Genomic DNA, 12,355 nt, shown 5'->3' on the forward strand with positions numbered 1-12,355 from the left:
CCCCTCAAATAAAGAAATAAATAAAAATAAAATACTTAGGAGGGAAGGGAAAGGAAAAGATTTGAAACCAGAGCTGCCTGGTACCAAAATCCTTGTTAGCTCCTATAATCTCTCTACCTGAAGAGAGTTCTTCCTAGATCTAAGTGGAATAATCTTTGCAAGACAATCTTGGGCTATGTTCTTCATTCAGCTCACCCTGATCACCATCAAAATGTAATATTTCCCTTAAAATACCCCAGCAGTGGGCTGGAGAGATGAATTAACCATTGAGGCACTTCCCTCAAAGCCTAGGGAAACAGAACCCATGTAAACCAGATGCACAAGGTGGCACATGTGTCTGGAGTTTGTTTACAGTGGCTAGAAGCCCTAGGGCACCCGTTCTCTCTCACTCGCTCTCTCGCTCTCTCACTCTCATAAATAAAAGTATTTTAAAAAAATCCCAGAAGTATGTTACTTATTTGTACATAGTATTATACTATAGTAACTTCTGTGGAGAGCCATGAACTTTCTGATACCTGGATGGAGTTTGGGCCCATTGAGCACTTTGCACAACAGTCAAAGTGAATGGAGATTGTTCAAGTCCCAAGTGGAGAATTCTGCCCAGTTCTGCCTCCTATTTCTCTTTGCCAGGTCCTATAACAGACACTGGACTTAACAAGAGAAGCCAGATTCTCTTCTTTTTTTTTTAATTTTTTATTTATTTATTTGAGAGTGACAGACACAGAGAGAAAGACAGATAGAGGGGGAGAGAGAGAATGGGCACGCCAGGGCTTCCAGCCTCTGCAAACGAACTCCAGACTCGTGCGCCCCCTTGTGCATCTGGCTAACATGGGACCTGGGGAACCGAGCCTCGAACCAGGGTCCTTAGGCTTCACAGGCAAGCGCTTAACCACTAAGCCATCTCTCCAGCCCAAGATTCTCTTCTTTTTAGGAACTTAAAAGTTTGATGAAAATGCTTTGAAACCATTCATTCTTTTTTAATGGAGACATTTAAATCAAATGGGCCAACACTTGAGTAATGTGAATGAGCACTTATTTATTGTTTGTACAGATGCGCTTGTCTCCTCCAGCTGCTGTGCCAGTTTAGACTCCATGGTCACCTCCCTCTTCAAGCACATAGCAAAGGAGGGGAAGAAGCCACTTCGATGCAGAGAGGCTGTGCAGGCTGGTCAGAGACTGTTCCATTTTATGCAACAGAACCCAGATGTCCTGCAACAGGTAATCTACTCCACAAGGTGGTAAGGAACAGTGTTTCCCAGAAGCAAGCCTGATTCCTGGCTTGTGCCCGGTGTTTTGTCAAGATGTTTCCTAGTTGTTCTCTGGGAGTGTTTTCCCTGAAAGTGAGTAGTACTTGGCTTTGGTATTACCCATCCTCAAGAAACTTCTAGTGACACTCAGCTCACCACAGTGAATTTAGAACTTAAAAAGAGGACATTCATTCAGAGGCCTGAGAAGAATAGGGCAAAAATGGAACGAGAAGGCTGGAGACATGGCTTAGCAGTTAAGGTGCATGCCTGTGAAGCCTAAGGACCCAGGTTTGATCCTCCAGGTCCCACGTAAGCCAGATGCACATGGTGGCGCATGCATCTGGAGGTCACTTGCAGTGGCTAGAGGCCCTGGCACACTCATTCTCTCTCACTCTCTGTCTCCCTCTCTGTCTCTAATTAATTAATTAATTAATTAAATCTTTTAAAAAATGTAACTAGAGCCGGGCATGGTGGCACACGCCTTTAATCCCAGCACTCGGGAGGCAGAGGTAGGAGGATTGCCATGAGTTTGAGGCCACCCTGAGACTACATAGTGAATTCCAGGACTAGAGTGAGACCCTACCTCAAAAAAAAAAAAAGGAACTAGAAAGAAACATCCTCTGATTTCCTCCCTAGAGCTTTGGGAAAGGCCATCTTAAATTTGCCTAGTAAGGCCTTGGGTAGGCTGAGACACTGTCCTGTGCTGGACTCTCAGGCTTTACCAGAGAACCTACCAGAAGTATCATCTCTAGAAGCATGGCTAGCAGTGTTTTCAATGTCAGATCAGGAGTCACAATTGAGACAGATTATATAATATTCCCAAGAACATTCAATTAAGTTATAAAGTCACTATTTTCACACATATTTTCTAACTGCCTAGTATGGGTTAAGTCCAAATCAAATTCTGTCTTAAAGAACTCGCTCATTTCTGCAAGTCACAGAAACAACATGCATAAAAATTAGTGTCCGTGCCAAGAATAGTCCAGAAAGAATGATGCCATTTTGTGGGTATACCATCACTGTCACTATGGTAGTTTTCCTTCCACAGAGTTAGAAATTGTATCTTCGTCCTGTCCTCAGTTGTTTCCTTTTGCCAAATTATGCCCATAACAGTCTGGTTTGCCAGTAAAAATACTTCTTCTTGGCTACGTTATTATTAGTGAGCAAATAAGTCATCTGTAATTGGCCGAAAAATGTCATTTTAAGTGAAAAATGATTAAAACGAATGAAACAGCCATGGAAGAGGTTTACTTCCTGGATGTGCTCTTTTGGCTGATATTTGTCGTGACATTTCAGAGGTGGATGGGGAGTATAATTCACGTGCTGTGTAACGAGCGAAGGGCTACAGGCCTATAACTAGTTGGTATGACCCTGGAACTGTTTTGGCTGGCTGGGTACAGTTCACCGGGGACCTGGCCAATCTGATTTCTGACCCATCACTGAACACTCATTGCCTTTAGTGATGAGATCTCAATCAGTTCTTCTCATCCTTCCCCATGCAGAACACCTGAGCACTGTTGCAAACTCCCACCTGTACTAGGGACAGCTGCCTTTTTCAATGGAGGTGGAGGTGGGAAGGGGAGGTCTTCCAAACCATGACATGTTGTGTATTTTGCACAGAATCCCAGTGAATCTGAGAGACCTTGAGTAACGTGGGTTGTGGGAACATGGGTTTCATGATCTGGCCAGTCTGTTTCATTTATTGAGGACATACCATGTACAAGGTGTAAGAACCACCAAGACTTATAAAGACACAGTTTCTCTTCTTTAACTGTTTCCTATCTTGGGGCAGGGGCAAAGAAATAAGTAGCTAACCAATTATTTGACAATTTTATTAACATGACAAAGAATGACACAAAAGGGGAGTACTATCCAAGAAGTCTCATATACACCCCACAACAATCTTGAAATGTGGGTATCATCCCCATTTTACAGATGAATCAACAGGTACCACAGGATTATCTGAAAAGCAGTAGAGTTGGAATTTGAACCAAAAGTCTGTTTTGATCAAAGGCTCATGTCCTTACATCCCACACCTAATTCAGTGGGATGCTGTGCGAAACATTCTGTTGTGATTTTTTTTTTAATTATTTATTTATTTGAGAGTGACAGACACAGAGAGAAAGACAGGTAGAGGGAGAGAGAGAGAATGGGCGCGCCAGGGCTTCCAGCCTCTGCAAACGAACTCCAGACACGTGCGCCCCCTTGTGCATCTGGCTAACGTGGGACCTGGGGAACCGAGCCTCGAACCGGGGTCCTTAAGCTTCACAGGCAAGCGCTTAACCGCTAAGCCATCTCTCCAGCCCTCTGTTGTGATTTGAATGGCCCTCCTCTGCCCCCATCTCTCCACTCCTGCCACTGGCACAGGTGGGAGTATGCCACAACCCTCAGGTGTTCTTCATGGAGAAGTTGAGAAACAGTGACTTGGGTCATGAGGTCACTAAAGCCAGTAAATACCCATGGGTGGATGAGAACTCCGACTATCCCCTGCCCTGCCATGGCAAGGGACAGTCCACCAAAGTCACTCTTGCTGGCATTCCACCACCATCACAGTATTGTCTCAGAAGCTTTGGCACAACTTTTAACGTAGTAGAGAACTTTAGCAAACATTAGTAGGCTGTGAGCGAGTGGTCCAGCTGTTCAGGAGAACGGCCAGTGTGTCTTTACTCAGAATTACCATGTGTGTGTTGGTTTAAGTAATTTCTGTGTGTTAATAAGATTTGGTAATCTTTTACTTTATAGCATATGACTAAGTAGTGATATATCTTTATTAAGCAGTATAATACATTCTATTTATTTGAAATGTAGGCTTTCAGATAGTGTTTTAAATATTAATGACTGGTCTGTGATAGTCAGCATAAATATGATTTGCATTAGCACTAGGTTATATCATCTTGAGTGCTTCTGATGTCAACTATTGAGTATAGTAATATCTGACATCATCTCCTTAGGTCACTGACAACTTTGACCTCTATTCTTATGCACAGTTTCTGTCGTCTCAAAAGCTCTTTTGAATTGATTTGAAATTTTGACTCTTCCCCTTTATGAGGCAGTAAAATTGATAATTATTCAGATGGGAACTGAGCGCTGAGTGAAAAATCAATTCCACCCGCTCTCTGCTGCGTATAAAATTACTTCTGAGTCGGCTGGACTGAACGGATGGCCAGAGTAAAAGCAGCAGGCAGGAGTAGTGGGAAGAATTAGCTGGACAGAGCTAATAGCCTGAAGGGATGGACCTGGAAAAGAGGGAGTGGGCCAGTTGGGGGTTATTATGAGCAGGGATGGGCCCCATTGATCATCTGTTTACATCAGCTTTCCAAGACCTTATAAATCAGCTCTGAAGAGCTGCAGAACCAAGATGCAGCCTCTTACCAGAGGGACTCTGTATTAGATTATTCTCATTTTCACACTCAGATGAAAAGTGAGCCATTGATTATTCATTGGTTGCCCATTAAGCGCTGGTTTTTTATAGATGATTTGCCTATCACAGAAGGTAATGAACAAGGTTGCTGCTTCGTAACTTGAGGTTTCAGTTTTCAAGGCATCTGTGCCGGTTAAGTAATGCCTAACCCTATTAAAAGGAATGGGTTACAAATTGCTTAACAGTGCTGAAAAACTAGACCCTAATGACTAATTGTGCTTGGAGTTTAGAGAGGGCTTGTCAGCTCTTTAAACTAAACTGATGCAATGATGCTGCAATTATTTACTGGTTTGAGCTGCCCCCCCCACACACACACACACACACACGGACATATTTTGCTAGAAGCAACCTTGTGTGAAGTGTCAACTCCAGACTGCAGACGTGACCTCCTGGAGCTTCCACGTACTCAAAGTGTGAACCTGGGAAAGGTGTCCCAGCGTCCTTACAGGCCTCTCCACTTGTGCACAGAAGCCTGGGAAAGACACTTAAAGTACCTCTTACCTGAAAATGCATTATTACGATCTGCCATAGAGCTTCAGTGTTCTGAAAAATACTCTTCAAAGAAGCCATCTTCCACAGTTTGTGAACAAATGTAATTTTTCAAACATTAAAATTTAGTCCGTTTGAAGATCCATTCTAACTGAATCTGTTTCAAGTAAGAAGTTATTTCAGGTTAAGCATTGTTTCACCTTCACAACTGACGGGGGGGGGGATGTTTACATAAAATAGTGGTATCAGTGTTTTATGTGACTAGGAAAATAAATAATTTTCAGAACAGACCAACAGTAGCCAAGATCAGGTTACCACTCACCCCTGAAGAGCAGTGGGTTAGACAAAGACGCGCCGTAGTCGAAGGCTAATGTTGAGATGAAGCGTTTTTGTTGTTGATGTTGTTTCATTGCTAGTCATATTAATTATTTGTGCCCATAACCAATAATCATCACTTACCTATTTGTTTCAAAGATTTGTAGAGTTAGTGGGGCATTTCAGAGACTCCGACTAATTATGTTTGAAATAAGAATAGCGCACAGGAGCCGGGTGTCGTGGTGCGCACCTTTAATCGCAGCACTCGGGAGGCAGAGGTAGGAGGGCCGTGAGCTCGAGGCCACCCTGAGACTACATGGTGAATTCCAGGTCAGCCTGGGCCACAGTGAGACCCTACCTCAAAAAAAAAAAAAAAATAGGACACTGGTGCTGATTGCTTCCCTAACTCATAATTTCAAGAAAAGTAATTGCTTTGGCAGAATCACATCTTCCACAGAAGTAAAACAGGACCAGTGTGGTTGTCAGTAGTACCAAGTACAGTGCTAAATCAGTAGTACTAACTAGCACAAGGTATTTTTTGAGGCAAGCCCAACCGACTGCTTGTTTTTTTAGTGCAAGAGAGAGAATTAGCACATCAGGGCCTCCAGCCAGCGCAGTCAGACTCCGGACACAAGCAACACTTGTGCTCGTGTGCGACCTTGTGCTTGTGTCACTGTGTGTCTGGCTTACATGGGACCTGGAGAGTCGAATATGAGTCCTTAGGCTTTGCAGGCAAGCGCCTTAACTGCTGATCCATCTCTCCAGCCCTAGCACAAGGTATTTTTAGTAGATGAGTTTTTCATGTCTAAATACATTATGTGAAAGAATTAGAGCAGTTAGATTTTACCTTACCCACTCTAGTCAAGTCATCTGTTTGGCTTGGGTCAGCATTCCTAGAAATGCAGAGAAGCAAGTTCTAATTATGATTTCTTTATTTTCTTCTTCATTTTTATTTATTTTGTTTTTGTTAACATGGCATTTAACTAACAATTGTGAAAGGCTGTCAGGAGCTATAAGAATCATACTTCAGTGGGGACATAAGCTGAAAGAACATTCACTCCTTCCTCAGTCAGTCAGTCAGTCAATGGAAATTGCTTTTGTATAGTGCTCTTCATGACATGCATCCCAAAGTGAATTACAGCAGGAGGGGATCATCTGCTCTTTCTTCATTTCTGTGCTTAGACTGAGATGATATTGCTCAACATTTTGACATACTATACAAGACATCTTTCATACTTACGATTCCATTCCATAATACTAAGTAGGAGAAAGTGCACACACATATGTAACTGTTATTGAGCCCTTGCTATAGAACCTTAGCAAGACTCTTAACAGAAGAAAACATTTCACAGATGAATAAAGGTACATCTCATAACCTTTTTAAAAAATAATTAACCAGGTCTTCAATGTTAATAAAACCATTTCAAGTGATTCGTAGACAGAAAGGGCACCCTCCAGATAACCAACAAGCTCAGTCTGGTTGGTTTGTAAATTTATGATTGAAAACGTGACAGTAGACTGGTAACAGAAAAAGCTAAAAGAACATTCTGACTTGGTCAAAGGATTTAAAGGAAGCCAGGGGCTGTGTCATTAGATACCCAAAGTGAAAAATAGGAATTCACATTTCATGACTTGTTTCTCACATACATGGCTGTAATCTTCAAATTTTCCACAGCAGCTCATGCATATATGGTATGGTATTTCTAGGGGAAAATAATAATGGCAAAACATGAGTTTTCTCTGTACAGGTACTAACTTAAGTTCCTTATATGTACACCATGTAAGTTTCAGTATCTCTGTAAAGATGTATTACAGATATAGAATCTAAGGCAGAAAAATATTAAGTAATTCTCCCAAGGTCACAAAATTGAAGAACTAAAATTTTAATCAATGTCTGTTTAACCCTACAGTTCCCATGCTTAGCCCAAAGTTCTCTATTCCTTGATTGATTTGGTGGCTTCTGGTATACAGAATGTGTCTACAGCATTAACAGTGAGGCAGGTGAGCTTCTAGTAAGTTCCACCGAGTCATCTTGAGATAGAGTGATTTAGAATAGCTGGAGAGCGACTTCATACTGCAGTCTGGGACAAAACAGATGGGCAGTGACCCAAAGAGGCATCAGGAAAAGGAAAGAGAAGTATCTTTGCCAGCTGGTGCAGAAAACGCCCTGTGGCTTCTACGGTCTCTCTAAGGCAGAGCTAACCAAGCTTTCTCTCCTTTGTGTTTGTGTTCCTGCCCCCATTCATTAATTCTGTATAGTCAGGTGATGAGGGTGTAAAATGTACTAGGACATGTGTCCTTGAGGAGGTCAGAGTATAATAGTCTAACTGTCTCCTGGTGTTCCTTTGTAACCTTGCCACCATACCTCTGAGGAAGCTCTTGGGGTTTCCTTTGCCCCTGGTTTCTGCAGAAGACCATCCAGATGGCAGCTGTGCACTGAAGGTAGAGAAGCAACATGTGCCCTGAGCCTGCCCCCTGCACCCACCACACCTCTGTTTCTTCCCACCTCTCACCACTTACTAGTACAGAACGTCAGTTTTAAATTCTGCCTCGTGCATTGCCTGTCTTCTATCAATAGCCATTCTTAAGGCCTAAAAAGAGGGAATGAGTGAGCTTGCTAAGGGAAGTGGTGCTGAACAGACAGTATATGTCTGCAAGAATATGTCAAACACTTTAAAAGAAACCTACAGTTGAGTATGCATGGCTGTCTCAAGGGGGCAGCCTAGAGACAGCTCCAGCTGTCACCTTGCAAGGTCAGACCCGCTCTTGCCAGATATACCACTGAAATTTCCGTCCTAATGGGAAACTAGAAATGCAAACTTTAGATGTTGGCTACTGACTAAAAATGAAAAGAGCAGGTGGGAGACCACCAATGTATGTCTAGCGGTCAGTTTTCTAACTCTGTAGTGTGTAATCCTAAGGTATTGCTGATCCAAGACCTCCTGGTGCATAGTCTCTTGTATTTATTTCCCACAGACAGCCATCCCCATGACACGCCTCATGATATTACTTTCCATCTGATGGTTTCATGATACTTGCTTTCACTATACTTACGACTTAAAGGGGCATTTGATCACATCTGAGTTGTGACTTTTTGGAGCTTTTGTAATTTTTAAAGTAGCCATGTTTGTTTGAAGCAAAAATAAAATGGTGTGTGTATGTGTTTTCTAATTATGAAGAATGAAATAAGAAATATCTAGCAAGGCCAGCTAAAAACAAAAATATTCAGGCAACAAAAAAGAAATGAAAGTCCAAGAGGGTATAACCTTGTTCAGAATGAAACAGTTGTGATTTTTGCCCCAAAGACCAACAAACAAAGTTAATGTTTTTAATTTTAAAAAATAGAAAAATAGGGCTGGAGAGATGGCTTAGCGGTTAAGTGCTTGCCTATGAAGCCTAAGGACCCCGGTTCAAGGCTCGGCTCCCCAGGTCCCACGTTAGCCAGATGCACAAGGGGGCGCACGCATCTGGAGTTCATTTGCAGAGGTTGGAAGCCCTGGCGCGCCCATTCTCTCTCTCTCCCTCTATCTGTCTTTCTCTCTGTGTCTGTCGCTCTCAAATAAATAAATAAAAATTTAAAAAAAAATAGTAAAATTTTGTTTAAATGGCATTTTATCTGTAGTGTGATAAAATTGTGTGTCAGTCTTTAAAAAGATGACTCTAGGGCTAGAGAGATGGCTTAGCAGTTACAGCACTTGCCTGCAAAGCCTAAGGACCTAGGTCCAACTCCCCAGGACCCGTGTAAGCTAGACTCACAAGGTGACACATGCACACAAGGTGGCGCACACGTCTGGAGTTCAATAGCAGTGGCTAGAGGTTCTGGCATGCCAGTTCTCTCTCAAAGGTCACTACATCTTGATATTTGCCCCACCTCCCAGCAGAGCCCACCACTGCACAGAGTTGGTGGATACCTGCAAAGCCCACTCCCAGAAAGTTCACTGCCAGGTATAGCCAGCAGCCATCACGTTGGGTGTCAGTCCATGTGTCAGAATATCGCTGTTCCGCAGTCAGTCAGACGGTCACTTTAAGCCTATGCTGTAATATCTGTACAATAGTTCTGCTGAGATCACATATGTGAGTGGAGAAAGAAAAAATACCTCAAATATCGTTCCAAACAGTTAACAGAACAGAGGGGCCTCCCACCCTGCTAGGACATGTGTTTTCCTACCTCTAAGCACACTTGAAGGATGTAATCCATTGATAGCATAACTTGCCTTATTAATTGAAAGGGATGGAATCCACCAGATGTAGCCCAAACCAGCAGAGAGTTGGGTGACTAAGCAACAGCAAAGATACCATATTGAGCGAGCCAGAATCCAGTCTCCAAGTCATTTATTTCAGCCAGTGACAATACATTTAAACTCCTGTGCCTCAGCAATGATTGATGGTTTAATATCATATATAATTTTTTTAATGAAGGAAAACCATTTAAATATGTTACCATTTGCACTGGTATTCTCCTATGTACATAACTGCATTTAATCATTATGGGGATTGTTTTTATACTTGTGTAATTTGTATCTAAGAAATAACTGTCAAAACCATCTTCTGCTGTTGCTGGAAATGGTACAGTGTGCTTCATACTTGAATAGATTCATTCTTCCCTGCACATAATTAAGAGTGCTGGAGCTTTCACTGCCACCACAGAGGAATTCCGTGTTTACATTTCTGAGAATGAGAAATAAGCCACAATGTGTTTTTCAGGTTCTTGTTTTCTGAGGCTATGATATTTAAGTACCTTAGTTCTGTACCAGTGTATGATTTGAAGAGTTTGATTTTAAGACTTTTAATATTAAAATACATAATAAAATTTTATTATCTAATTACAAGAGGGTTTAGCCTCTTATTAAAGTTGCTAAATCAGGCTTAGATTAGCATTATAATGGCACAGTTTGACATGGAATACTCAGAAGTCAAGTTCGAAGGGAGGGGTTTGTTGTTGTTTGGAGGGGCTTTTACCCCCACCCCTCACACAAAATAACAAGGATGAAATGCATGTATGGAAGCAAAAAAGGAGCAATTTGGGATGCTGGAGAAGGAGTGGAGGTGTCAGCCCAGGATGGTACCCTTAGGCAAGGCAGCTGGTATATGTAGCCTTTTGTTTATCTGCTACTGGTTTATGTAGCCTTTAGGCCGGCACCAGAAACAATCACTCCTACAGGGTCAGCTGCTGGTCAGAAGCAAAGTAAGAAAAGATTTTGCGTCCAAACACAGCAGCCATAATTTCTGTACAGCTGGCACCTGCTACTGGTACACAGCATGAAGGTGAAAGGTCAAAGAGGCAGTTGTTCAAAACTCAAGAATGGCTTAAAGGGACTTGTAGATTAATCTGCTTTATTAACTTCTGTATATTAGATAACTATTGCTGTGAATGACAGTACATCTTTTTGAATAAGTCGCATCTCTTTCTCTTTTAAATTAGCTTTTGAGTAATGAATATTAAATAGAAAGCATTTCAGGGGTAATTAAATGAAAACAGAATGATGTCATTTTACAATTATGTTTGTATGTTTATAGAATAGGGGAATTATGTTTTCCAACGAGCCCTTTAAAAAAAAAAAAGCCAGCTCTTTGTAAAGAAGAATTTGGAATAAATAAGTCACACATCCATTAGCTTTTGTCTTCAAACTAAAAACAAATGATGTAGTTTGTGTCCTAGACTGAAGTCACTGGTGCCAATGGCTTGATTTGGCATTTCCAGAGGCTACATACATTTCCTTATGAATGAAGGTGACTGCAATCTGTCATCATTCTTTTATCTACAGTTTAGCACACTCAGTTTTGCTATTAGTCTGCAGTAAATGTTCTCAGAATAGTCAAGAAATTGTACTAAGTGAACAGCAGCTATGCCTTGTCCTTTACACGGAGGTAAAGCAGATAGAGCACATTTCATAAGAGGAAAGCGCCGCTTGCTTCCTGCTCAGCCCACTAGTACTTAGGCATACTTTTACTATTGCTGCTCAGCCCTCGGTGACAAATGGCAAGTGATAGTGATGGCCACAGATTGGTTCTCATTGTAAACTAAAACAGAAAAGAATTCTCTAAATATATTCTTTTTAAAACCTCTACAAAAAAAAAAAAAATACTAGAAATTTTCCATGAGTTAAATACTGACATAAGCTCTGTTTTCAACAGAGTGTTTGAAAGGGGTGATTTTTCTTGATTGTCAGTGGTTTTTGGGTTTTGGTATTTGGGCTTAAGAATTCTTATAAAATGAAAGCACTGCAGAGGACATATGCGTTTTGTGCTGGTGTGACACAGAGCAGCATGGATACCTTATTTCACAATCAGATTATTCAGGGTGTCACCAGGAAGGGTGAGGGCTACACCTAATGTCATCTCCTTGTAACATATAAGCGACCCAAGGACTTTTCACAGAGAGACTGGCTGCTTTGACCAGAAAGATTAGGTTGGGAATTTTTCTTATCCTTCCACAACACATTAGAATCTTCTGAACCTCGTTTTAAAGTTCTAGATTTTGTCACCACCCTAGTAAAAACCTTATGTTCTAAAACCCAAAAATTGGCTATAGAAAGAGAACCTGATTACTAAAAAAGTAGCAGAAGCAACTAGCATATGCTCAACCATGCTAAGTGCTAGGTAGATTTATATGAATGTATATATCTTTTTTTTTTTTTTTTTTTAAGGTAGGGTCTTGTTCTAGCCCAAGCTGACCTGGAATTCACTGTATAGTCTTAGGGTGGCCTTGAACTCTCTGTGATCCTCCTACCTCTGCCTCCTAAGTGCTGGGGTTAAAGCTGTGCATATGTATCTTTATACACCAAAATGTGTGTTTACACATTTTTTATTTAAACTTCTCAACTCTGTGAACTACACGTGTCACCCTCTTTTAGGCAGAGTATTAGAAGTGAGGTCATAAGAA

General features: G+C 41.5%; 1 protein-coding gene across 1 annotated transcript in view; it reads left to right on the forward strand.

Moving 5' to 3' along the window:
• Positions 1 to 12,355, forward strand: part of LOC101607464 (ran-binding protein 17) — a 161,550-nt gene that overhangs the window by 128,976 nt on the left and 20,219 nt on the right. Inside the window, exon 13 of the mRNA XM_045152176.1 lies at positions 1,052 to 1,218. Within this exon, the coding sequence (XP_045008111.1) occupies positions 1,052 to 1,218 (167 nt within the window). The remainder of the gene's footprint in view (positions 1 to 1,051; positions 1,219 to 12,355) is intronic.

The sequence above is a fragment of the Jaculus jaculus genome, chromosome 6 (assembly GCF_020740685.1).
Source record: "Jaculus jaculus isolate mJacJac1 chromosome 6, mJacJac1.mat.Y.cur, whole genome shotgun sequence".
Taxonomy (NCBI): Eukaryota; Metazoa; Chordata; class Mammalia; order Rodentia; family Dipodidae; genus Jaculus; species Jaculus jaculus.